This window comes from Manis javanica, chromosome 1 (genome assembly GCF_040802235.1).
Source record: "Manis javanica isolate MJ-LG chromosome 1, MJ_LKY, whole genome shotgun sequence".
Classification (NCBI taxonomy): Eukaryota; Metazoa; Chordata; class Mammalia; order Pholidota; family Manidae; genus Manis; species Manis javanica.
In genome coordinates this window covers 56,306,568-56,332,525 of record NC_133156.1, presented here as the reverse complement: position 1 = coordinate 56,332,525, position 25,958 = coordinate 56,306,568, and the positions used below count along the sequence as shown (strand labels likewise).

Here is a 25,958-nt window from a genome sequence, read left to right as displayed (position 1 = left end):
AAAAAAAGAAGCAAGCCAAAACTCATCTTGGATAAATATATGCATCTGTACCTATGACAATTGCTGGTTAATAATTACTTTATAGTCAGAGTGAAATATATTATGCTTTAATATATTCTTCTTATACACATGGCACCCAAGTTTTCAAACACTAACAGTTTTGGTGTTTGGGGCTATTGCCCCAAAACCCACAAGATAATCAGCAAACTGCACAAATAATTGGAAATCAATGTGAGAACCTCTGCATCTGACACACCTATTAGGTTCCTGCACAAACACATGCATTGATCCTTACCACAGTTATACAGAACAATTCTTTTGTTAAAGTTTTAGCATTTGGCAAACTACCAGTGGGACCTTTTGTAAATAAAGTTTTATTGGAATACAGCCATGTTCACTTATTTACAAATGACCTATAGTTTTTGTGCTACAAACGCAGAGCTGAGAGTAACAGAAGATAGTATGGCTTGGAAAGCCTAAAATATTTACTGTATGTCCTTCTTAGAAAAAGTTCACCAGGTTCCCACTTAAATGAACAATAGAATAACACACTGTAGATGAAAACAGCCTGGCCATAATGGAATGACTTAAAACTGAAGATGCTTCCTCACTGTTCCTAGGCTCCTGTTTCTTCTTTTCCTTAACCACACCTGCCACCACAACCCCCACTCTCACCCCTACCTATGTTCTCACCTAAACTAGATTGTTCATGCTCACCTAGTCAAACCACTTTTGGGTTGAAAGGGCCTGGAGAACTCACCTAATATAACTACTCTACAAATGGGTAAGCTGGGACCAAAAGGTGATTTGTAAAGTGAGGGAAAGAATGTCAAGAACAAAACAAAAGAGGGATATGCCCTTTTGGGATATTGGGGGCAGGGGAAATATTAAAAGTTAGAAAATTACAAAAGCCAATGGAGAAAGGCATAAATCACACAAAATTCAACACATGGCACTAAGCAAATATGAAACAGACTAGGAGCCAAAGTATGACCACCCACCAGCCCAACCACTAAATTTCTTGGGAAATACACATCAATTCCTAGCATAGAGTCAGGACCTACTGTGGAGAATGGAAATATATTGCTCACACAGGACAGGTCTAGCAGTAACTTTAGAGTATGGAGTGTACATATGCCAACTAAAATTAATAACCAAAAAGTTGAATTGACCCCAAATGACCAACTGATGAATGGATAAATAAAATGCAGTTTATCTATACACAATAGTATTCATCAATAAAAAAGAAAATATTAATACATGCTGTAATACAAACCACAGAAACATTATGCTAAATGAAAAGAGCAAGACACACACAAAAATCACGTACTGTATGATTCCATTAATATGAAACGTCCAGAAAAAGCAAATGTATATATGCAGAGACTAGATACATAGCGGTTGCCTGGGGCTAGGAGTACAAAAAGGGATTAACTATAAATGGGATAAAAGGGGTCTTACTGGAGTGATGGAAATGTTCTAGAACTTATTTGTGGGGATGGTTACACAATTCAGTAAATTTACTAAAAGTCATTCACTTGTACACTTAAAATGTAAAATATACCTTGAATAAAGCTGTTTTATAAAAACAGAAACATCAAGTCACTTCAAAGGCTGAATTATAGTTTTCTCCTTTTTACCAAAATGGTGAATTTTCCCAGAAACCTGGAGTACCAAGAGAAACGTCACTCCTCACATACAGATTATTAGCCCTTGTCATATCTCTATTTCTCTAGTTCTGGAAGCTCAGAGGCAAGAGTTAAAGGGCAGTAAAAGTGGGGGTGGGGGGTCAGGGTGGGGACACACGAAAACCCAAATAACTCTATATAATAATGGCAAGTTACTCAGCAGAAACCTGCTGAAAACAAATAAAAATGTACAGTGTTTTAAAAACTACTTAAAAAGAAGCGAAGCACTGACAAGCTTATAAAGAACTACAAACTAAAAACTAATGGAAAATAAAAACCCAGGGAAATAAACAGAATGCTGAAACTGATTTTTGTCCTGAAGGGTTTTTGGCAATCCTGTTAAAGTGAAAGGGGCAGAAATTTAAAAGAGATTAAACTAGGGCCCCCAAGGGCTCTATCTTGAGTTACAGGGAAGCAGAACTACGCTATGCCCAACCTCCAGGAGACCATAAGGAGGTGCAAAGTAGAAAGGGAGCAGAGCAGCAGGAGGAAGAACAAATCACTGAGAAGTTGTGACTGGTCCTCCTTTGGCTTTGTGGTCTCGTGGGCCAGGAAATTAAAACTCCCATAAGAAAATCAACCAATGAAATGAATACATCATATTAACAGAATAAAGGAAATAAAAAGGAATGATAATCTCAATAGACACAGAAAAAAATCTGACAAGGTATAGAAGGGAACTTTTTCAATATGAATGGCCATCTATCAAAAATCACAGCTAACACTGTAGTTAATGATGAAAGACTGGACCCTTTCTTCCCAAGATCAGAAACAAGACAAGGTTGTCTACTCACTCCACTTATCCTCAACACTGCACTGGATGCTCTAGTGAGGGCAATTAGGCAAGAAAAAGAAATAAAAGGCATTCATATTAGAAAGGATAGAGTAAAATCATCTCCATTAGCTGATGACATGATCATGCACATAGAAAATCCTAAGGAATTTACAATAAAATGATTCAAGCTAAGAAATGGATTTAGCAAGGTTACAACATATAAGATCAATATACAAAAATAGACTGTACTTCTATATACCTGCAATGAGCAATCTAAGAATTAAAATAGTATCACTTTTATTTCCATCAAAAAAAGCATAAAATACTTAGGGAGAAACTGAACAAAAGCAGCTTAAGACTTGTATACTGAAAACTACAGAACATCACTGAAAGATGTGAAAGACAACATAAATTAATGGAAAGTAATCCATTGTTCAAGTTTGGAAAACAATATTGTTAATAGCAACATAACCTAAACTGAGTTACAGATTCAGCGCCACCCCTACCAAAATCCTATCTGGCTTTTTTTTGCAGAAATTGACAAGCTGGTCCTAAAATTAATATAGAAATGCAAAGAGATCCAGAAGAGCCAAAACAATCTTGAAAAAGGACAAAACTGGAGGACTCAAGCTTTCTAAAGCTCCAATAACTAATTACTACAAAGACAGTTTGTTATACTGACATAAAGGTAGACAAATCAATCAAAAGAAAGGAATTTGAGAGCCCAGAAATAACCATCACATTTATAGACAAATGATTTTCAACTAGAGTGTCAAGACAAATCAATGGGGAAAAAATAGCCTTTTCCACAAATGGTGCTCAGACAACTGAATTAGGCAATGGTTACCTAGATATGACACCAAAAGCACAAGCAGCTAAACAAACTAGACTTCATCAAAATTGAAAATGTGCTTCAAAATATACAATCCAGAATGTAAAAGGAAAACACACAAAATGAAGAAGTATTTGCAAATTATACCTAATAATGGACTTATATCTACACCACATAAAGAATACTTACAATTCAGTAGTAAAAAGACAAATAGCCTAATTAAAAAATAGGCAAAGGATCTAGACACACATTTCTCCAAAGAATATTTACAACTGACAACTAAATACATGAGAAGATGCTCAACACCATTAGCCATCAGGGAAATGAAAATCAAAACCACAGTAAGAAGATACCACCTGACACCAAATAGGACAGCTATATCAAATAGGTGTGCCTAAGGTAGAGAAACTGGAACCCTCAAACACTGCTAGAGGAAATGTAAAATGGTAAAACACCTTTGCAAAATAGTTCCTCAGAAGTTATAGATGTCACTTCCAAATGATCCAGCATTTCTACTCCGAGGTATATACCCAGTAGAAATGGAAACATATCCATATAAAACATCACACACAAGTGTCAGCACATTATTCATAAGGCCAAAAAGTGAAAATAACCCAATGTCTATCAACTGATGAAAGAATAAATAAGATATAATTTATCATACAGTGGAATATAACTGGCATTACAAAGACCTGAAACAAGAGTGAAAACACCAAGATGACAGAACAGGAAGGGCCCATACTATTTCCCTCACAGAGACATCAAATTAACAAAAACATATCCACTAAAATACCTTCATGAGTACTCTAGAAACAGTTAAGAAGATGCAATACACCAAGCAAGTACAAAGCCAGTAATAGCATTGACAGGGGTCAAAAGAGCCCATTCTCTTTATGTGACAGCACCACTCCCAAAGAATGGCAGCTGAGTTCCCGGGGGATGAAGCATTTGTCCAACATTCTAGCTTTTCATAGGTTTACTTGAGGGAGCAGTTTCTGTATAACCCAACTGGGAGCACTAACAGAACACACAGGCTTCCAGGTGCTGAAAACAAGGGAGAGATTGAGTAGCATACTGGAACCAGAAGACCTGCAATGAGACAGAGACCAGCTCAGAAGTCACTAAACTGTTGGCTTTTCTCTACATAGGAAGGATATAGAGTGGACCGAGCACTCAGCAATTCAGATTTTTTGAGAACTGCCCAAGGGACTAGTATCTGTCTTTTCTGGTTCTTGGGAGATGACGGTGAACCAGCATGCTTTGAACACCTGGGGGCCACACTAAGAAAAAGTGAGAAAGCTTGTTTGCAGAAGCATCAGTGAACCTGCAGGACCACAGAAAAACAGGAGAGGGAGCAAGAGATCACAAACCTCTAAAAAAGAATAAACTGCTCTAATTAGGAAATTGGACACACAAGCCCAAAGAAGCCCATCCTCCAAAAAGGGTTCCACAGGTCCCCAGACTCTTTAGCCGAGCTGACTAGTGAGTCTTCCCCTGCATGATGCCAGTCCATAAAAACTGGGAGAAATGGTTACTTATTCAAATGCATAAAACTCGGGGAAAAAATTAAGAAGTACATGAATAGGGACACATGGCCCAAAGGATCAAAATTAATCTTCAGAAACCAACCACAAACTAACAGAGATATATAAAAATTATCAGGCAAAGAATTCATAATAATTATCCTAAAGAAGCTCAACAATCTACAAGGAAACACAGATAACTAAAAGAAATCAGGACAATGTTAACATGAACAAATAAGAACATCAACAAAGAGACAGAAACCATAAAGAAGAATCAAACAAGTTCTGAAGCTAAAGAATACAATAACTGAATCGAAAAGTTCACTAGGGAGTTTCAACCGCAGTTAGAAACAGCAAACTCAAAGATAAGTCATTTGAAACTACCAAGTCATAGGAGCCAAAAGAAAATAGAATCAAGAAAAGAAAGATGAGACTTATGGATACCATTAAGCAGATTAATATGCACATGATGAGAGTTCCCAAAGAAGGAGAGAAAAAGGCACAAACAGCTTATTTGAATAAATAAATGGCCAAAACTTCCCAAATCTGGGAAAGGGATTGGACATCCAAATTCAGAAGTTCAAGATCTTCAACCAGAATGAACCCTAAGGAGCCCACACCAAGAAACATAAACTGTCGAAAGACAAAAACAATCTTGAAAGCAGTAAGAAAAACAACTTGTCAAGGAAAAGGGTGCTCACATTAGATCATCAGCAGGTTTCTCAGCAGAAACCTTATAGGCCCAAAGAGGATGGTATGATAAATTCAAAGTACTTAAAAAAAAAACAAAAACTGCCAACCAGAATACTATATCCAACATAATTTTTCTTCAAAAGTGAAGGTGAAGCAGACTTTCTAAAATAAACAAAACCTGAGTTCATAATTTTTATCAAGAACTACACTGTATAATATTAGTATCTTGAAAAACATCTGTTTTCCCTCTGCTCATAAAGCAGAACACCCTAGTTACTTCAGTGTTCTCAAACTTCATTCCAAAAGGGAATAAGACATCTAAAGACTTCAAATCAGTGCTACAGAACACTTCCATGTTTTCAAAAACGTATATCCTTTTTGTCTACATAACAGGTGCACCTTCCTTCAGTTGTGGTCAAAGGAAGCCAACATTCAATAAAATCTATTTGCTTTCTGTAAACTAACAACTGGATTCAAATCTTAGGCTCAGAATCCAAAAAGTTCATAGATTTAAAAAGATAGGAAATGGGGAACAGGAACAATGTTTTTCAGACTTAAGCAAGAGGCTTCTGGTAAAACGTCATTTCTCAAAGTATATGGAAACCTGGTCCTCAAAATTCAGACTCTTCTATGTTAAGTCCTTTCTCCACTTCAAGCAGTAATTCTCCCCTCCCATACACTTAAAACAGACCAACTTTAGAAGGGCATCATTATCATCATTTTCTCTAATCCCTATCACAGTCAGGAGTTCAGGAGTCCTTACCTGGTTGGGGGAGCTCAGGCTGAGGAGTCAAAGTGGGAATCCCTGGCTCCTTTTCCACTTCCTCAATGCTGGCACTGGATTTTTCACAAACCTTCAACTGTGGCCCAACTGGATCTAAGCGGCTGGCATGATTTGGGTCTGTCAGTGCATCCTCCAGTATGTTCACTGAAGGAGGGGGTCTGTGCTCTGAGAACTCACCCCCCTTCTTTACAGAGTCAGCAGGAAGCAAGATCCCAAAGGCACCCTCAGAGTTTTCTTTCTCTCTAAATCTGTTAGTGCGCTTACGAGGTTTAGTGCGCCTTTGGTTTAAACGCTGCCACCGCTTTTTAGGCACTGCTTGATTTATGCCATTGGGTTCATCATTCTCACTATTCATTTCAGAATCCAGTTCTGGGACTTTTTTGTTTTCAAAAGAGGGACCTTTTTCATGAATTTTACTAGGGTCTGACTGGTTGACTTTGCTATCAAAATGAACATCCGAAAAATGGCCACCATCTTCACTTGTTAAATGGCCCATTAATTGAAGGGGTTCTTTTTTACCAGCGTCTTCCACCCCACCTCTTGAGAAGCTGTTCTCAGAACTTCCATTCTGTCGGTCTCCCTGCAGTGCAGCCTCAAGAGTCACAGCTGAAAGCTGGTTCAGTTTCCTTTTACGCTCTGTCTTTAAGGCTTTACGGTTCACTGTGTTCTTTCCCATCTGGGCTGAAAAACCATCTCGCAATTTGGATGATGGCTTTGATCGCCCACAGCTGCGCCTAGTAACACAGTTTGAACGACTTTTGCCAGAAGCAGAGAGGTCTCTTCTGTCGGACACTAAGCCAGGAAGGGAGGCAGGCAACTCTCCAGATGGTGCAGAGTCACCACCACTAGGGTTAGGATGGACTGGGTCCTTTGAGCCATCTCCATTTTTTTCTGAATTACGAGTGGAGCCTCCTGAAACCAAAACCTTTGAAGCCCCTACAGAACTACTGGTAGAACAGTCCCCAAGACCAGGACTCCGATAGGAGACCAAGTTTTGTGCAGTCATTAACCGTTGCTCCTTGGTCTTATTATCATGCATATCTTTCAACATCATTAGCAATGTACTAAATTTGTAGTCTGGTTCAATAGGTATATGATTCTGACCAGAAGCAGAAGAAAAAAGTAATGGTTTTGATGGCTTTGATGTTCCAGAGTCACTGACATCTTCACTTAAGGATCTATAAGAGAGTTCCTTCAATTCTGACAGGACGTGTTTCACCACTGCTGTTTCTATGTCACTCGAATCCCTGGTTTTCTCATGCATGTTGCTCAGTAGTTTTAGACCATCTACTTTCCCACTTTTGGAAATGCCGGCCAAAGGAGAGCCTTTGGTATCAGAAGAGCAGCATTTCAAACTACAGTCCTCATTTGTAACTGGAGGTTCTACTACAAGTGGATTTTCTTTATGTTTGCACTTTATACTTCGGATCTTGGGCTGTTTGTTTTTCGAATGCAACAGAGTTTGATTTGTAGCCCCACCCTTTTTCAGTGAGTTCTCACTGGAAATGTTTGATGGTGTGTTGAATTTTGGAGAGAGAACATCATTTCTAAAATCTATCTGGGGTTTGCGGACAAGAGTGGACACTTTAAGATCAGAGAGAGCAACCTGAGATGTCTCAGTTCCAGGCTCTGCTGTCTTAGGACAATCCATTAAGTGGTCCATATGTGAGTTAGCAATAAGGGACTTCTGCTTTGCTTTTACCTTAGTGTTTGTGGCAGGAAACCTAGAATACTTTACGTTTTCATTTTTCTGCATGGATAACATGTTCTCTGTCCTATCAAAAGCATCTGTAATTTCAAGGACACTGTTATCAGACTCTGAACTATTATCTATGGGATCCAGATCACTACTTCCATCATCAGAAGTGGTACAGATACTAATGGAATCACTTCGCTTTTCTTCATCACCTGCTCCAATATAGCAGAGCTGCACTTTTGAACTGCACACCAGACCTCGCTGGAGCTTCTTCTTCTCCCCAGAACATTTTGACATCAAGGCACCCTCAGACAAGCCCAGTAAGGAGTCACAATTTGGAGTCTCAAATTCTTTCTTTGCAGTGTTTTTTGCACAAGAAGAAAACAGGAAACTTCCCGGGGCAGTGTTGGACCCTGTGAGACTGTTTGCTATCCTGGAGAGTTCATTAGAGGCTTGTGTATCAGATACATCCCCAGAAATGAAGTTTAGGCCAAGGTTCTCTGGAATCTTTCCCCTCCGTTCTTCCTTATGTGCTTCAAATTGCATGTGGGCCTTTTTCATACTAGTCCTTTTTGGATTATCAGAGCTCTTTCTGGCTCGAGACTTAGCACAAGGTTTTTCCTTCTCATCTGCAGAATGCTCAGAGTCAAAAGCCAGAGATTTCAAGCAGCCATTAAGTAAGAGGTCATGTTCGGACTCAGGATCATTCGTGCAGTCCTCAAATGGCATATCCTCCTCACTGTCCAACTTGATTGAACTGGTGACACACTTTCGGTTCTTCAATCCCTTGGGAACATCATACTGTTCAGCAAGACCAACGCTGGCTTCCCATTTGCTCAAAATTTTCTGAGGAACCTAAATTTAAAGGAGAAAAAATGATCACTTCTCATAAAAAGGAGAGAGGAAACAGGGAGATGATCAGATACCTCTCAAAACAGAAGTTTTTCCAAGCCTTGTTTGTGCTTCTTCAAGGCCCTTTTATAGGACCAGTCAGATGGTTAGCACCCACAGCTTACCTAGTGTTTAACTAACCTACAACACTACCATTCAGATCTATCATTAGAGAAGATATAAACCCCATAAACCCTCCACTCTACCTGCCTTTATAAGCACAAAAAAGTGGAGTGTAAATTGGGACATTACATTACTAATCACAGTTATGTTACTAAACAAGAAATAACCAGACCTTTCCTACTTCTCTCTCCACAACTTAAAATAGGGATGTATTTTCTTCCTGACTTATGAAAGCCAAGAACTTGCTCAGTTGCATAAAAGAGAAAGCAAAATGCTAAAGAAAATGAATATGGAAAAACAAGGACAGGAGACCTGAAATTTGAACCTCTGAGTATCACTAGGTCCTTGGTTAATTAAGATTCTTCTATACAGGTTATATGCAATCTGGACTATAACCAACTAATCTCCTGGGCTTAATCATGTAGACCAGAGACACCAAAACACCCTGGGTATAATTACATATATAATAAAGAAATAACATACGTTCTTTTCTTGATTCCTCACAACAGGAGAACATTGAGGCTGTGAAACACACGTGATTTTTTATACTCTTATTTTCTTTCTTGGCTCCACAATCAGTTATTTTCAAGGTTTTAACCATTGGTTAGTGTTCACAAATACTTCAACACTTCTGAAAGGGATGTTCTGCTGAGCATGTACAAATTTAGGTCACCAGATAAGTAGCCTCCTCTTAAAAGCAATAAACTGACCATCTGTTTTATTTTACACACACACAAAGACATGCACACACACAAACTCTCTTACTGTGACCAGAGTAAACCAATTTTCTAGAACCTGAAAAGACATAGTGAACCTCTCTGAAAACGTGGTTTGTTATTCTTACATAGTTAAAGGTTTGACACCTCTTTGCCGCCTAACACCCAAAGTATTAGAAAGGATGCAGCTAGCCTCCTTCATCCTAACAACACATATCAGTTGTTTTTGGAGCATCAATCTTACAACACATTAAATATCTATAATTATTTATAATCCCCACAACAGTTCTACAAGGTACATTTTATACTACTTTTAGAGATGAAAACACTAATCCTCAGAGAACTCTAGTTAAAAATAACAAAGACTATATATTGACTGTACATTATGCTAATTATCACTTTTATTAAATAGTCTACAAATAATTGTACACAGAAGAGTATGAAACACCAATTTAAGAGAAACTACGTCCCCTTCTAGAACTGACTATAAAGGAATATTATAAGAAATAAGCCAAAACTTTACTCAGCTAACTTTAACACAAAATATCAAACAAAACAAATACATCATGTTCTTCATTAAAACACAACCAGGTGTGAAACTGCAACCTTAAGCATTAATAACACACACAAAAAAATAACAATTCAAACAAAAATGTTTAAAGCCTTGTATTTCTTTTTTTTTTATTAAGGTATCATTGATATACAATCTTATGAAGATTTCACAGGAAAAACAGTGTAGTTACTACATTTACCCTGATTATCGAGTCCCCGCCATACCCCACTGCAGCCCCTGTCCATCAGTGTAGTAAGATGCTACAGTATCCCTACTTGTCCCCTCTATGCCATACTGTTCTCCCCGTGACCCCCCCCACACCATGTGCACTAATCATGATACCCCCTCAATCCCCTTCTCCCTCCCTCCCTCTCCCTCACTCCTCCCCTTTGGTAACAAATAGTCCCTTCTTAAGAGTCTGTGAGTCTGCGGCTATTTTCTTCCTTCAATTTTGTAAAGCCTTCTATTTTTTAGAGAGAAATAATCAATCCAGAAGAGTGAGAACTATAATATTTCATTTTGATGGTCATTTTCTTCTTTTATAAAATATAACCAAAGAAGAATGGTAATGCCATTTTATACTATCACATATAAGTGACATGGCAAAAGGTAGCTGAAATCATCTTTCAAACTGAATATAAATAGTTGGAAAGCTAGCCCTATCACTCCTGCAAAAAAACTTGCTTTCTACCTATTTTCTCACAAATATCCAACTATACCAAAAGAAGTAACTTGTATTTCAAAAATGTAACACTTAGCCCTTTCCTCCTCCCTGCCCAGATCCAAGAAGATAATTTGAAAGTTTTTTTTTTTTACCTTATGTCTATATCCTTTTTCTTTCTGCTTCCCTCTTCTCCTAAGGACAGGTAGCTCTTCAAATTGATGCCTGCCTTCAAACATGACAATTGCTTTTCCAGCCACCCAGGCTCTCTCAGAAGGGTCTCCAAAAGCTTCCACGTAGTACTGTCGATAGGGCCTCCGGTTGGAAACTAGATAAGGATAAGAACCAGTGTCATTACTTTTAAAAAGTGGCTGTTCATCATCAAGAACAGCTGTACTATTGCCAAAGAAGTCTTTCTTTACAGAGAGAGAGAGAGAGAGGGAGGAAGGGATGGATGGAGGGAGGGAGGGAGGGAGAAGAGAGGGAAAGAAAGAAACAGAAATCAAGCTAACATTCTACAGAATAAGAAACTATGAGGTAGGTCAGAAAATAGGAAAAACTTAAATATTTAATTCACATGGCAAGAAAATGCTTTAAGAATTTATTAAAGGACTCAATGGTTTGATGTGGCGATACGCTATGTATTTCAATCCAGTTAGAGGCTGATTCACTAATCATATAACAAGTATAGCAATCAATTAAGTTCCTTTTGTCATCAGTCTGTAAAGTCTTATATCCTTGTTACCAGAAAATGCAAAGGGCATCTGCTAAGCTGCAGCTCCAAAAACACAGTAACAACAACTAACCATCAATTCTAAAAAACATTATGCTAAAATATAAGGAAGAAGAAATGCTTCAATAGCATGCCATATATGATGTGCTGACACTTACAGAATGGCTACTCTGTGCCAGGCACTCACTACACTAGGTGCTCTGCATGGGTTTTTCACAACAACCAACTCTAAGAAATAAGTGATATGATCCCCATTTTACAGACATAGAAACCCAATGAGACAGGACAGGTGCAGAATCAACAATGGCTGTGCAAAAGAAAGTGGAACTTGATACTCCAAAATATGAAAATTTGTAAGAGAAAAAGGAAATCCCAACAGCAATAAAAACAAAAGAAATACCATTATTCTAACAGCATCTTGGTTATTCAAAGTTCTATGCATATAATTACCAAAAATACAAACAATATAAAGCTCGTTTAGAAAAGATAATTAAATTTATCTAGTAAATCATCCATACACTTAGTATTTTAACGTTTCTCATACCAGCAAAAATCGTCACAAGAGTAATTAATATATAAAATATATACATAGTGAGGGCTTCCAGTTTAATGTCTCATTTTAGGAAAGGAAATCATCTTATGTAATGCCCCTACAATAACCATGTCCTATTTCAAAACACAAAAAGAATCTAAACATCTCTTTGAAAAACACTGGAAAAGCCTTTTTTGTTTGTTTTCATTTTGTTATCTTTATAAGCCTTCTTCTTTCAGAATGAAAAAAGAGAGAACAGATTTAAAAACTGAGCTTTAGAGTAAGTATAAAGAGCTATGAATACTTTCAAAACTCGTCTCCACAGAATTTACAAGAATAACCAAAGTATCAAATACACTTCAATGGCAGCCTCTTTATAAATGTAATTTCAAAATTATTCATTTAAAAAATGAGAAGTACCTATGAACTCTCATACACTTAAGCTGAAATGGCTGTTTTTTCTATAAAAATATGGCTTAACAATAAAACTACAAACTTTACTTTTCTGCTTTTAAGTACATTTTAAAAATCAGTTCTGTGAAAAACTGAACTCCTTAGTCTGTACCTACTAAATTAAATCCTTCAACAGAAACCATTTATTTATAAAGGAGGATGAAAATTTAATAACATATATATGTACCTATATAGAGGTTCTTAAGGTCAACTTGAGAAGTAAGCATCCTCCAAAACACTCAGGTAACATAGACTTTAACACTTAGATACACTGGCACAATCAGAGGACAGAAAAGATCGGCTGGGTGCGTTAAGAGATATATGGACAAATTATATTAAAAGGGCATGATAATTACGATAACATAAACATTCACTTTTAAAAATAGCACTAAAAAGTGGAAATCATTAACTGGAAGACAAATGGAACATCAGAGCAGAATTTTTAAAGGTAAACAGTTTATTACAGGGAGAATTCCAGTATGAGGTCCCAGACCCTGTAGCGGCATGAGTGAATAAAACAAACGAAACAGCTGGGAGCTAGTAGTTCCAAAACGAAATTGAAATCATAAACTGGAAAGAAAGGGAAACTGAGGAGGTAAACAGTGGTTGGACATAAAAGAGCCTGATGCCATGTAAGAGTTTGACTATTACCCTGTTGGCAATGAGGAGCCTCACTTAAACTGCAGAACCACAGATTCAGTTTAGCACCTTAGAAAGATAAATCTTCTTGATCTCTGTATAACACATTTAAGAGGAAAACAGAGAAGAGACCTGGTAGACCAGATAACCAAAACAGTGTATACACCCAAGATGACTAGAATCTAAACAAGGGAAGTAGCAATGCAAATTAAAAGAACAAAATTTGATTTTTTAAAAAGACCTATCAAAAGGAAATTATATATAATAAAAAGTAAGAACAGATAGCTGAACAACAATGTTAATAACAGTATCATTCATAATAGCCGAAAGGTGGAAACACCCAAATGTCCATTGAAGGATAGATGAATACACAAAATGTGGCACATACATACATACACAGAACATTACTGAGCCTTAAAAATGAATGAAATACTGATGCATAATACAACATGGATGAACCTCAAGGATATTATGCTAAGTGAAATAAGCCAGAGACAACTGAACAAAGATGTATGATTCCATTCATGCCTCATATGAATTTGACTATTCATAGAGAAAGAGAAGTAGAACACTAATTACGACGGGATGGAGGTTATTCTTAAATGGATACAGTTTCAGTTTAGAAATATGAAAAGGGTCTGGAGATGGATAGTGGTAATAATGGCATAACAAAGTGAATTTACTTAATGTACTAAACTGTACACTTAAAATGTAGATAATGGTAAATTTATGTTATGTATACTTTACCACACACACACACAAGTCAGATAATTGTCAGTGAGCATGTGGAGAAATCAGAACTCTCATCTACTGCTGGTGGGAATGTAAAGTGGTACAGCAGCTTTTCAAAAACAGTCTTAGCAGTACCTCATAAAACTAAACAGTTACCACGTGAGCCAACAATTCTACTCCTGGTTATATACACAAAATTTATGAAAACACATGTCCACACAAAAACTTATATGTGAATATTCATACCAGCACTATTCCTAAGAGACAAAAGGTAGCAACAAACCAAATGTTCATTGAGTGAATTCAGAAATAAAATATGGTCTACCTACACAATGGAATATTATCCACCATAAAAAGAAATGAAGTATTGAGGGCAGAGCAAAGATGGCGGCGTGAGTGGGACAGTGGGAATCTCCAACAAATACAACTAATCCTAAAAGAGAGACCAGAAGACACAGGACAACAACCAGACTACATCCAAAAGTGCAAGAGCCCAACGCCTGGTGAAAGGGGTAAGATACAAGCCCTGGCCCGGCGGGACCCAAGCGCCCCTCACCCCAGGTTCCGGCAGGAGGAGAGGAGTCAGAGCCAGGAGGGAGAGGGAGCCCAGAACTGCTAAACACCCAGCCCTAGCCATCAGCACCAGAGCGCAGACACAGTACATGCATGGAGGGCTGGAAACTAGGGAAACAGGGCAGCAAGACTTCTGAGTGGGTCCCGAAGCTGATGCCCCTGTGACAAAGAAAAGCGAGTGCTTTTTGAAAGTCTTAAAGGGACAGGGATGCAACAGCTGGACGGAAACAACCCAGGTCACAGTCCAGCAGCTGGAAATTCCAAGGAAACCCGGGCGCACTAACCCCCTGGGCAACAGCTCTGAGACCCCTCACAGAGGTAAACAACCAAATAGCCCCCCGTCCATTACCTCTCCGGGGTGCAGCCATAGCAGAGAAGCAGCCTAAGGCTTTTCACGCCCTCGGCAAGGAAGCTTCCTCCATACCGGCCAGGCAAGACACAAAGACCCAGTCTACACGCAATTGCCCAACACAAGCCACTAGGGATCGTGGATGCCCCAGTAAAGAAAGGCCAGTAGCAAGTGGAAAGTTTGGCTCTCCCAGCTGACAGTCAATAGCACATATCAACATGAAAAGGCAAAAAAATTTGATCCAGAGAAGACTAACCCAGACAGCTTTGGCATCTGCTACATCTTCCCCTGAGAAGGAACCGGGGGAGATAGATTTAACCAGACTTTCTGAAAAAGAATTCAAAACAAAAGTCATAACCATGCTGGTGGACTTGCAGAGAAATATGCAAGAACTAAGGAAGGAGAATACAGAAATAAAACAAGCTCTGGAAGGACATCAAAACAGAATGGACGAGATGCAAGAGAGCACTAATGGACTAGAAAACAGAGAAGAGGAACGCAGAGAAGCTAATGCAGAGAGAGATACAAGGATCTCCAGGAATGAAACAATTCTGAGAGAGCTGAGTGACCAACCAAAACGGAACAATACCTGCATTATAGGGGTAACAGAAGGAGAGAGAAAACGGGATAGAAAGTGTCTTTGAAAAAATAATTGGTGAAAACTTCCACAAACAAGGGAAGGAAATGGCCTCTCAGACCACAGACGTACACAAAACTCCCATGACAAGGGATCCAAGGAGGGCAACACCAAGACACATAATAATTAAAATGGCAAAGATCAAAGACAAGGACAAAGTATTAAAGGCAGGCAGAGAGAAAAAAAAGGTCACCTACAAAGGAAAACCCATCAGGCTATCATCAGACTTCTCAACAGAAACCCTACAGGCCAGAAGAGAATGGCATGATATACTAAATGCAATGAAACAGAAGGGCCTTGAACCAAGACTGCTATATCCAGCACGATTATCATTTAAATATGAAGGAGGGATTAAACAATTCCCAGACAAGCAAAAGTTGAGGGAATTTGCCTCCCACAAACCACCTCTACAGGGCATCTTACAGGGACTGCTCTAGATGGGAGCACTCCAAAAAAGAGCACAGAACAAAATACCCAACATATGAAGAAGAGAGGAGGAGGAATAAGGAGGGAGAGAAATAAAGAATCATCAGACTGTGTTTATAATAGCTCAACAAGCAACTTAAGTTAGACAATAAGATAGTGAAGAAGCTAACCCTGGACCTTTGGTAACCACAAACTTAAAGCCTGCAATGGCAATAAGTACATTCCCTTCAATAATCACCCTAAATGTAAATGGACTGAATGCACCAATCAAAGGACACAGTGTAATAGAATGGATAAAAAAGCAAGATCCATCTATATGCTGCTTCAAAGAGACTCACCTCAAACCCAAAGACATGCACAGACTTAAAGTCAAGGGATGGAAAAAGATATTTCATGCAAACAACAGAGAGAAAAAAGCAGATGTTACAATACTAGTATCAGTCAAAACAGACTTCAAAATAAAGAAAGTACCAAACATAAAGAAGGATATTAAATAATGATAAAGGGCTCAGTCCAACAAGAGGATATAACCATTATAAATATATATGCACCCAATACAGGAGCACCAACATATCTGAAACAAATACTAACAGAACTAAAGGAGGAAACACAATGCAATGCATTCACTCTGGAAGACTTCAACACATCACTCACTCAAAAGGACAGATCCACCAGACAGAAAGTAAGAAACAGAGGCACTGAACAACACACTAGAACAGATGGACCTAACAGACATCTACAGAACTGTATATCCAAAAGGAACAGGATACACATACTTCTCAAGTGCACATGGAACATTCTCCAGAATAGACCACATACTAGCTCACAAAAAGAGCCTCAGTAAATTCCAAAAGATTGAAATCCTACCAACCAACTTTTCAGACCACAAAAGCATAAAACTAGAAACAAACTCTACAAAGAAAGCAAAAAGGCTCACAAACACATGGAGGCTTAACAACATGCTCCTAAAAAATCAATGGATCAATGACCAAATGAAAATGAAGATCCAAAAATTTATAGAAACAAACGACAACAACACAAAGCCCCAACTACTGTGGAATACAGCAAAAGCACTCTTAAGAGTAAAGTATATATAGCAATCCAGGCACATTTAAAGAAGGAAGAACAATCTCAAATGAATGGTCTAATGTCACAATTATCGAAATTGGAAAAAGAAGAACAAATAAGGCCTAAAATCAGCAGAAGGAGGGACATAATAAAGATCAGAGAAGAAATAAATAAAATTGAGAAGAATAAAACAATAGAAAAAGTCAATGAAACAAAGAGCTGGTTCTTCAAGAAAATAAACAAAATAGATAAACCTCTAGCCAGACTTATTAAGAGGAAAAGAGAGTCAATACAAATCAACAGAATCACAACAAGAAAGGAGAAATCACGACGGACCACACAGAAATACAAAGAATTATTAGAGAATACCATGAAAACCTATATGCTAACAAGCTGGGAAACCTAGGACAAATGGACAACTTCCCAGAAAAATACAACATTCCAAGACTGACCCAGAACGAAACAGAAAATCTAAACAGACCAATTACCAGCAATGAAATTGAAGCAGTAATCAAAAAATTACCCAAGAACAAAACCCCCGGACAAGATGCATTTACCTCAGAATTTTATCAGACATACAGGGAAGACATAATACCCATTCTCCTAAAAGTTTTCCAAAAAATAGAAGACGAGGGAATACTCCAAAACTCATTCTATGAAGCCAAAATCACCCTAATACCAAAACCAGGCAAAAACCCCACCAAAAAAGAAAATTACAGACCAATATCCCTGATGAATGTAGATGCAAAAATACTCAATAAAATATTAGCAAACCGAATTCAAAAATACATCAAGAGGATCATACACCATAACCAAGTGAGATTCATCCCAGGGATGCAAGGATGGTACAACATTCGAAAATCCATCAACATCATCAAACACATCAACAAAAAGAAAAACAAAAACCACATGATTACCTCCATAGATGCTGAAAAAGCATTCGACAAAATTCAACATCCATTCATGATGAAAACTCTCAGCAAAATGGGAATAGAGGGAAAGTACCTCAACATAATAAAGGCCATATATCATAAACCCACAGCCAAAATTATACTGAACAGCAAGAAGCTGAAAGCTTTTCCCCTGAGATCGGGATGTAGACTGGGATGCCCATGCTCCCGCCACTGTTATTTAACATAGTACTGGAGGTCCTAGCCATGGCAATCAGACAAAACAAAGAAATACAAGGAATCCAGATTGGTAAAGAAGTTAAACTGTCACTATTTGCAGATGATATGATACTGTACATAAAAAACCCTAAAGACTCCACTCCAAAACTACTAGAACTGATATCAGAATACAGCAAAGTTGCGGGATACAAAATTAACACACAGAAATCTGTAGCTTTCCTATACACTAACAATGAATCAATAGAAAGAGAAATAAGGAAAACAATTCCATTCACCATTGCATCAAAAAGAATAAAATACTAGGAATAAACCTAACCAAAGAAGTGAAAGACTTATACTCTGAAAACTACAAGTCACTCTTAAGAGAAATTAAAGGGGACACTAACAAATGGAAACTCATCCCATGCTCATGGCTAGGAAGAATTAATATCGTCAAAATGGCCATCCTGCCCAAAGCAATATACAGATTTGACGCAATCCCTCTCAAATTACCAGCAACATTCTTCAATGAATTGGAACAAATAATTCGAAAATTCATATGGAAACACCAAAGACCCCGAATAGCCAAAGCAATCCTGAAAAAGAAGAATAAAGTAGGGGGGATCTCACTCCCCAACTTCAGGCTCTACTACAAAGCCATAGTAATCAAGACAATTTGGTACTGGCACAAGAACAGAGTCACACACCAGTGGAACAGATTAGAGACTCCAGACATTAACCCAAACATATATGGTCAATTAATATTTGATAAAGGAGCCATGGACATACAATAGCAAAATGACAGTCTCTTCAACAAATGGTGTTGGCAAAACTGGACAGCTACATGTAGGAGAATGAAACTGGACCATTGTCTAACCCCATATACAAAGGTAAACTCAAAATGGATCAAAGACCTGAATGTAAGTCATGAAACCATTAAACTCTTGGAAAAAAACATAGGCAAAAACCTCTTAGACATAAACATGAGTGACCTCTTCTTGAACATATCTCCCCGGGCAAGGAAAACAACAGCAAAAATGAGCAAGTGGGACTACATTAAGCTGAAAAGCTTCTGTACAGCGAAAGACACCATCAATAGAACAAAAAGGAACCCTACAGTATGGGAGAATATATTTGAAAATGACAGATCCGATAAAGGCCTGATGTCCAGAATATATAAAGAGCTCACATGCCTCAACAAACAAAAAACAAATAACCCAATTAAAAAATGGGCAGAGGAACTGAACAGACAGTTCTCCAAAAAAGAAATACAGATGGCCAAGAGACACATGAAAAGATGCTCCACATCGCTAATTATCAGAGAAATGCAAATTAAAACTACAATGAGGTATCACCTCACACCAGTAAGGATAGCTGCCATCCAAAAGACAAACAACAACAAATGTTGGCGAGGCTGTGGAGAAAGGGGAACCCTCCTACACTGCTGGTGGGAATGTAAATTAGTTCAACCATTGTGGAAAGCAGTATGGAGGTGCATCAAAATGCTCAAAACAGACCTACCATTTGACCCAGGAATTCCACTCCTAGGAATTTACCCTAAGAACGCAGCAATCAAGTTTGAGAAAGACAGATGCACCCCTATGTTTATCGCAGCACTATTTACAACAGCCAAGAATTGGAAGCAACCTAAATGTCCATCGGTAGATGAATGGATAAAGAAGATGTGGTACATATACACAATGGAATACTACTCAGCCATAAGAAGTTGAAAAATCCAACCATTTGAAGCAACATGGATGGAGCTGGAGAGTACTATGCTCAGTGAAATAAGCCAAGCGGAGAAAGAGAAATACCAAATGATTTCACTCATCTGAGGAGTATAGGAACAAAGGAAAAACTGAATGAACAAAACAGCAGTGGAATTACAGAACCCAAAAATGGACTAACAGGTACCAAAGAAAAAGGAACTGGGGAGGATGGGTGGGCAGGGAGGGATGGGGGGGGAAGAAGAAGGGGGGTATTAAGATTAGCATGCATGGGGGGGAGGAAGAAAGGGGAGGGTGGGCTGCACAACACAGAGAGGACAAGTAGTGACTCTACAACATTTTGCTAAGCTGATGGACAGTAACCGTAATGTGGTTGTTAGGGGGGACCTGATATAGGGGAGAGCATAGTAAACATAGTATTCTTCATGTAAGTGTAGATTAAAAATTTAAAAAAAAAAAAAAAGAGAAAGAAATAAAGAAAAGGGGGATTACTCCTTGACAGGATAAAACTATTGGTAAATCAAAGATCAACGCATGCTTTAAATATCCTTAATGTTGATCACTTAAAGGGTGTCAGATGATCAGCTATGGAGGTACTCTTTTCTGATAATATTCCTTTCTCTTAATTAAAAAAAAAAAAAAAAAAAGGCAGTTACTGTGTGCTGACCTCCAATGAGTTCTGCACAGTGGTATAGAGGGCATGTCAAAGTGTGGGCAAAGGGTCTGTTTGTTTCTATGCAGAAGATCAAGGCCTAGCTTGGATACCCAGAAAATGAACTAAGATACGATATGAGGAGGAGCTTCCGGCATCAGCACTCTCTGGAGGACTTGTGCCGGGGGATGATCATCAAAAAGCCTCCACAGGGATCCGGACAATGCTGCGGTTGTGGCTGCATCCAGCCCACCGTCTCCTGGACTTGCCATAGGAATGAGGAGGGAGATGTCTAGGCGGGCATGTGCATACAGTGGAGACAACGAATTTGACCGGATCTGTACTGTTGGAACTCAACCAGGAGTTGGGAGGGGTGCAAGTTGTAGCACTCCAAAATCTCATGACTATAGACTATCTATGGTTAAAAGAACATATGGGATGTGAACAGATCCCAGAAATGGGCTGCTTTAATTTGTCTGATGGTTCAAGTACAGTTGGACAATATCCATCATATCATAGATAAATTTTCACAAATGCCTAGGGTGCCTAAATGGTTTTCTTGGCTTCACTGGAGATGGATGGTAATTATAGATTTGCTGTGTTTATGTCACCGTATTCCTATTATGTTAATATGTGTGTGCAAATTAGTTAGTAGTTTAAAACCTATACATACTTAAGGTACTATACAAGAAGATATGTCAAAGAAATAATCAATCCTCCCATGTTTCCTTCATATGCTACATCTATAGCTTTTCTTCTTCCTTCCTAATTACAACCCTTAAATAGAATTTGTGCCTCATATCGAATTTACCGAGTATCATAATTCCTCCAGGTGGTAAAGATACCTCGAGACAAGTGCTGGGCATAGAAGCCACAGGGCATAAATCTGCAAAGAAGTTAAAAGCTAACCTTTGCAAACAATATGGCTTCTCTCTCACTTACCAACTTTACATTTCCCTGTATGGCCCCGGAAGATGGCTGGTTAGCCAGAGACGGGTAAGATTCCTCAAGGGAGGAACAACCTAAGACAGGCACAGTCGCAGGGGGGCCATCAGGTGAGAATTTGGGGACCAACAGAGGTGAGGCGCAGAACCTCACCCCCTCTGCTCTGAGAGAAATCTTCTGCATCTGTGGATGTCTTGCTGCCCTTGTCTAGCCTGGATTAATACTTAGTCCATAGGCACACACCTGATCATCTGATCATCTACATTTGCCCTCTTACAGCACTAAACTATGTTTTCTACCTTTATCTTGCATCTACCTACCACTTCAGCATTTTATTAAAAATAAAAATAATAATAGGAGAAATATGGGATCAACATATAAATCAAGTACAAAAATCAAACGAATATTCATATTTGACCTGATTGTTTATAGGTCATAATGCATGATCAAAACCGAAAGTTTCTGTGATGAATGCCCTTGTACTGTTCACCATGTAAGAATTTATTCACTATGTAAGAATTCGTTCACCATGTAAGAACTTGTTCGTTATGCTTCAGAAGATAGGAGACTGACGAGAATTAAGCTTGAGATGGATTAATGATTGTACATTGAGCGTTGACTCCCCTATACTGAATTTTATTGTTGTTAACAACCATTTGATCAATAAATATGAGAGGTGCCCTCTCAAAAATAAAATAAATAAAATAAAATCAATAAAATAAATAAATAAATAAAATAAAATAAAATAATAAAAATAAAAATAAAAAAATAAAAAATAATAATAATAATAATAATAATAATAATAATGATAATAAGGGACAAATGTGGGATTCACATATAAATCAAGTATAAAAATCGAACGAATATTCATATTTGACCTGATTGTCTGTAGTTCATAATGCGTGATCAAAACCGAAAGTTTCTGTGATGACTGCCCTTGTACTGTTCACCATGTAAGAACTTATTCACTATGTAAGAATTTGTTCACCATGTAAGAACTTGTTTGTTATGTTTCAGAAGATTGGAGACTGTTGAGAATTAGGTTTGGAGTGGATTAATGATTCTGCATTGAGTCCCCTATACAGAATTTTATTGTTGTTAACAACCATTTGATCAATAAATATGAGAGATGCCCTCTCAAAAAAAAAAAATCAAAAAAGGCAAAATACATGAACCACAATTCATTCACAGAATGATCAAAACTAAAGGCACAAGAATTTTATTACATTTAAAGGCAACTACAAGTTTAAAATTCCATATTGTATGTTATCATGTATAAGCAACTACATGTATTACCTTTCATTTTTGAGTGTGTGTTAATTAGTGGATCAGAACAAATCCTGCAGGGCCACCATGGGCGTCTCTTGAATTTTGCCCAGATGAGATCTCCAACTTCATACTTCAGTGGTGTAGACTTTTTCTTGGGTTGACACTTTAAGACAGACAAAACATGGGACATGAATTAAGAATCAACCTTTTAAAACAGTGTATCATCCTCCTACTAGCCTTCTGAGTAAAAAATGACTACAAAATACGGTTGAAAATCGAGACAAGTGCTGGGCATAGAAGCCACAGGGCATAAATCTGCAAAGAAGTAAAAAGCTAACCTTTGCAAACAATATGGCTTCTCTCTCACTTACCAACTTTACATTTCCCTGTATGGCCCCAGAAGATGGCTGGTTAGCCAGAGACAGGTAAGATTCCTCAAGGGAGGAACAACCTAAGACAGGCACAGTCGCAGGGGGGCCATCAGGTGAGAATTTGGGGATCAACAGAGGTGAGGTTCAGAACCTCACCCCCCCTGCTTTGAGAGAAATCTTCTGCATCCGTGGATGTCTTGCTGCCCTTGTCTAGCCTGGATTAATACTTAGTCCATAGGCACACACCTGATCATCTGATCATCTACATTTGCCCTCTTACAGCACTAAACTATGTTTTCTACCTTTATCTTGCATCTACCTACCACTTCAGCATTTTATTAAAAATAAAAAGAATAATAATAATAGAGGGAGAAATGTGGGATCAACATATAAATCAAGTACAAAAATCAAATGAATATTCATATTTGACCTGATTGTTTATGGGTCATAATGCGTGATCAAAACCGAAAGTTTCTGTGATGAATGCCCTTGTACTGTTCACCATGTAAGAATTTATTCACTATGTAAAAATTCGTTCACCATGTAAGAACTTGTTCGTTATGCTTCAGAAGATTGGAGACTGACGAGAATTAGGCTTGAGATGGATTAATGATTGTACATTGACCACTGACCCCCCTATACTGAATTTTATTGTTGTTAACAGCCATTTGTTCAATAAATATGAGAAATGCCCTCTCAAAAAATAAATAAATAAATAAATAAAATACGGTTGAAAACACTCCAGCTTAACAATAACCACAAAATAAATACAACTAAATTATTTTGTCTTAATTGTTAATAACACAGCCCTTTAACTCAATTTATATTTGTTTTATTTAAGTAACCTAACTATCTATATTCTTGGGGAAAAAATAAGCTATTTTGATTTATAAAAAGCTGAGGACTAAGACAAACACACAGAATCATCCCAAGGAAAAGATATCTTTGCCCTAGTCCTTGGATTACAACACAACATCAAGGGGAGAAAAAATAGAGGAAACTGTAAAAAAGAATTTGTAATAATGTCAAGAAGCTGTGGTCCTAACACAATGATGTACATCAATTAACATTCCAGGAAAACTCAGTGGTCAGGAACCCCCACGTGTGCTATGGTCCCTTCTGCAGGTGATATTCTACAACCTTCTCAAACAAAAACAAACATTCATTTAAATTAATCAACAATAATGACTCTAATGAAATAATCCTAAAAGCTGCTGGCTAGACTAGCAATGTCAGTGCAACAGACCTGCATTTTTTTCCAGGATATGCAAGAAAGACTGCATGCAGAACAGTGCACAGCACCAACTCCAAGGGACAACGTTTGTGCAGAATACAATATAAATCAAGTTCCTTCAACTTATCCAATGCCGGAGACCCTGGCTGCAGCTTTTCTCCAAAAATACGCCTAAATCGATCTGATATCCAACTTCTTTCTTAGCTACAAACACAGGTCCGTGTCTTTAACACTCCATAAACAGACCTCCTACCTTGATGGAAAGAAAGCTTTGTGTTTAGTAGGACTGAGCTTCCTACCTGGCATATCACACAAAGGAGTTGCGAGTGTGCTGAGATTTTTCTGGCTAGCAAAAACAGGCACATGGATTACTCAAAAAACAACCTCTTTCAATTACTTCAAGGGGATGCACAAATATGATTTTCTTCTAAATGAAGTATCTTGAAAAAGATGAGATCCTTCCTCAAACTCCATTTTCCTCCCATAATGCCTAAAACAGATTAAGTGTTCAATAAACAGTACACTGAATGAACTGAAATAATTCAAATAAATGATGAATCATGTCCTAGCTCACGGATATCAAAGGACTGGGCTCAACTCAAAGATACTTAACTTACCATTCAACTTTAATACTCTGATTTCAGACAGAAGTAAGTTAAATCTCATAGAATGCCTTTATTAAAACTATGGCAATTAGTTCTACATATAAGTTACTAAAAACTGAGAAAGTGCATCTTGTTTTTTTAAAAAAGCTCCAAAGAGCCACTATTGTGTCTTACCAGTTGTAAGTTATCAGAAAAAGCACAAATTCAAAGCCAGTTAGCTCTGAAAACCAAGAAACGAAGACAAAATAAGTCTTAATTTGCCTGTACTGAAAACTAGTTTCATTAGTTTCCCCTAAATTTCTGATATAATCTGATTTGTGATCATTCATCAATCTCTGCTCAATATGGAATTGGCCTATTTATTCAAGTCCCAAATAACTTTAAATATAGTAACTAACATTTATTTGATGTGCCAGTCACTGTTCCTTCTTTTATCCTCTGAGGGTAGATAATTATATTATTATTTATTTTACTATGCCTATGGTCATATAATTACCTGTTTAGTAAGTGGCAGAGCCAGGATTCAACCCTGGACAATACAACACTGAAGCCCAACTCTACTGCTGCCTTTCCATCGAATAACAATAAAATCCCAGAGGACACGGTGGCAGTTCTGTCTTCCTCTCATATTAGTACAAGTTCATTATATTGTACTATCCAGGAAGTGTAGCCATAATAAAACACATGCCTTGAACAGACAACCAGGAAAGAACACGAATGGTATCAGGTAAAGCCAGAAGCCAGAATCACAAAACCAAACAAAATAGTAATGAGTTCTGTATTTTGACTCCATTACAAACTGTGTGTCATCTTATTTAATGAATTATTCAACCTCAGTTTCTGAAGCCACAAAAATCAGAAAAAAAATAACTGCTCTATCACAATAAAGTTTTAAATAACTACTAATTCCACTCCTCGTATTTTAATCCAAGTAAAAGAATAGAAAAAGATATTTCAAACCTGTTATTT

General features: G+C 37.8%; 1 protein-coding gene across 10 annotated transcripts in view; it reads right to left on the bottom strand.

Moving 5' to 3' along the window:
- Positions 1-25,958, bottom strand: part of NSD1 (nuclear receptor binding SET domain protein 1) — a 177,426-nt gene that overhangs the window by 70,334 nt on the left and 81,134 nt on the right. For all 10 annotated transcript variants that reach the window (XM_073232711.1, XM_073232695.1, XM_073232718.1 and 7 more), the window contains 3 exons: positions 22,807-22,942; positions 11,091-11,263; positions 6,275-8,846 (listed from right to left, as the gene is read on the bottom strand). In XM_073232711.1, the coding sequence (XP_073088812.1) occupies positions 6,275-8,846; positions 11,091-11,263; positions 22,807-22,942 (2,881 nt within the window). The remainder of the gene's footprint in view (positions 1-6,274; positions 8,847-11,090; positions 11,264-22,806; positions 22,943-25,958) is intronic.